Consider the following 2,301-nt stretch of genomic DNA (forward strand, 5'->3'; position numbering starts at 1 on the left):
GGTGGGTGGGCGTGCGGGTGGGTGGGGGAGAGGCAGAACCGCGGGGGCCGGGTCAGGGCGGCAGGGCCGCGGCCTGAGCCCCGGGGCGGCGGCGGCGCGGCCTGGGCCCCTCGCCGGGCTCGCAGCAGCGCAGGCCCCGCGGCCCGGCCCGGCCCCGCGGGGGCGAGCAGGGTGGGCACGGCCTGCGGAGCCCCGGGCTGGGGGCCGAGGAGGAGGAGGAGGAGGAGGAGGAGGCCGAGGCGGTGCAGCAGCTGGCAGCGGGGCAAGGCTGCTCGCTCGGCTCTGCGCCTCGAGTAGGTGGGAGAGGGCTGCTGGAAATCCCCCCACCCGGAGGGAATAGCAGCCCTGCCCGCGGGGGTCCCGGGGTAGCCCCCTGGGCTGGGGGAGCTGGTGTCAGCCCCTTCCCCACGGCAGCATCCCGGCGTGGGGATGCGGTTCCCCACGGATGGTGGCCCCGCGGTGGGGGGAGAAGCCCTGGGAGCGTTTGAACATCTTTGGCGTTTTCGTGGCTTGTCTGTCATTTTCCTCGCTGCTGCTCAGATTTCCTGTTTTGAAAACTGGGCTGAGAGAGCTTTGTTGGGCTCTCAGCAGAAATAAGGTGGTCTGATAAGCACGTTTAGTATCCCATTAGTTTTTGAGGGTTGTGGCTGATTTGGGAGAGCAGCTGGGAATGCCCCCGGATGGATTCACTTTGCCCCTGTAACTTGGAGCCGCAGCGTTTGGAGGAAGCGGCGGGGACAAAATGGACAGTTCATAAAAGGAACAATTGTGCACTGCCTGTTCTAGAGGGCACTTGCTGCCCTTCAAGAACTTTCCTCATCGCATATGCTCTTTATACAGCAAATCTTTATCTTCTGTTTCTGGGCTTTGCCTTTTTTTTTTTTTTCTTGCTTTTGCTTTTTTTTTCCTTCCCTACCTTAGTCCAGAAAATGAAACTGGAACAGACATTTCTGGAAATGAACTTGATTGGTGCGGTTGGGAAGATGTGATTCACAGTTATAATGAACAGTGAAATTTGTCCCATTTTTTTAGCAGTTCGGGATTCGAATTGTGTATTTCCTGATTTTTAACCTGTTTACACAGTTTTGCTTGGGTGGGTTTTTAACCCTTCATATAAAGCATCCATAGTGTTGGATTGCCAAGGCACATCCAAGATGTAGAAGCAGCTGTTATTTTAGAGGCATCTGATGCTTTACCCTATAAATTAAAAGGTTTAAATGAGCATTATTTTCTTCTTATAATCTCTTTCTGTGCTTGGAAGAACCAGAGCTGTTGTCAATGAAATCTGGAGTTTGGGGAGATCGAGTATTTCCAGGATTGGCCAAAAATAAATTATGGGGTAAAGAATGTTGCTTTTTTTTTCTCCTAGTCATGCAGCACGGATGAAAAGCTCTGAATCTTTTAGTCATAACACTCTGGTCCCATGTTTTCCTTTCAATAAAGCATCCAGTGGGAGAATGTGACATAATTGGTTTCTTGGATTTAGAGATCTTGAAATGGCTGGTACAACAGAAGAGAGGAAACTCCAGCAGGGTTATGGTTTAAATACAATAATATGGTGGCAAAGTCATGTTGTTATTACGTGGTAATCTTGCATTTCTCTTTCAAGAAAATGCTCTCTACGTGGTTGTGCTGCAGAACAGGCACTTTTTAAGTCTCATCAGTGGCACAGAATATTAAATGTCTCTCCTTTTTCCCTTGCATTGCATAATCTGAGTGTTGTTCTCCCGTAGCAGCAGAAATGATGGAAGAATTGCACAGCCTGGACCCACGCAGGCAGGAGCTCCTGGAGGCCAGGTTCACCGGGGTCGGGGTTGCCAAGGTGAGTGGGAGTACCTGTGGTAGCAGGTGGGACTTCTCATCCACCCTCGCCTGCACTTTGTTTGGGTGTTTTTAGTTTCTACGCGGATAGTTTTGCTTTGCAAAAGAAGTTTTTGTGTCGCTAGTCGTGTTTTGACAACTGATTTGCGTGAAGTGTGTTCAGGAGGAATGAAAATGGGATCTCTACGAGCAGATGTTTCGCTACACGGAAGATTTGGGGCTCTAATGAAGTTCTTAGGAGTTGTTCCATCTTAAGGCACTTTGTGCACCCAAAAAACTCCAGGACAACTTTGTGGGAATCTCAGGTGGCCCTTCCTTTCTGCAGGAATGCCTTTGAGAGCTGATTTGGCCTCTGGTGAGATACAGTTTCCAGTGTAGAGTGTTGGATACAACATGTAACCAGAGCGAATACATTGAGTTGTTCAGTCCTCTGGGGGTGCAGGGCCTTCACATTTAACACACAAACTGTTTGCAGGGCAG

General features: G+C 50.6%; 1 protein-coding gene across 3 annotated transcripts in view; it reads left to right on the plus strand.

The window, feature by feature from the left end:
• The first annotated feature begins 1,154 nt into the window (after positions 1-1,154).
• TLK2 (tousled like kinase 2) overlaps positions 1,155-2,301 on the plus strand; it is a 42,736-nt gene continuing 41,589 nt past the window's right edge. The window contains exons 1-2 of one of the 3 annotated variants that reach the window (XM_017833333.1): positions 1,155-1,339; positions 1,734-1,822. In XM_017833333.1, coding sequence (XP_017688822.1) covers positions 1,279-1,339; positions 1,734-1,822 — 150 coding nt within the window. In that variant the 5' untranslated portion in view covers positions 1,155-1,278. The remainder of the gene's footprint in view (positions 1,340-1,733; positions 1,823-2,301) is intronic. The other 2 variants (XM_017833335.1, XM_017833334.1) reach the window with 2 other exon arrangements.

The sequence above is a fragment of the Lepidothrix coronata genome, unplaced genomic scaffold (assembly GCF_001604755.1).
Source record: "Lepidothrix coronata isolate B3197 unplaced genomic scaffold, Lepidothrix_coronata-1.0 Scaffold213, whole genome shotgun sequence".
NCBI lineage: Eukaryota > Metazoa > Chordata > Aves > Passeriformes > Pipridae > Lepidothrix > Lepidothrix coronata.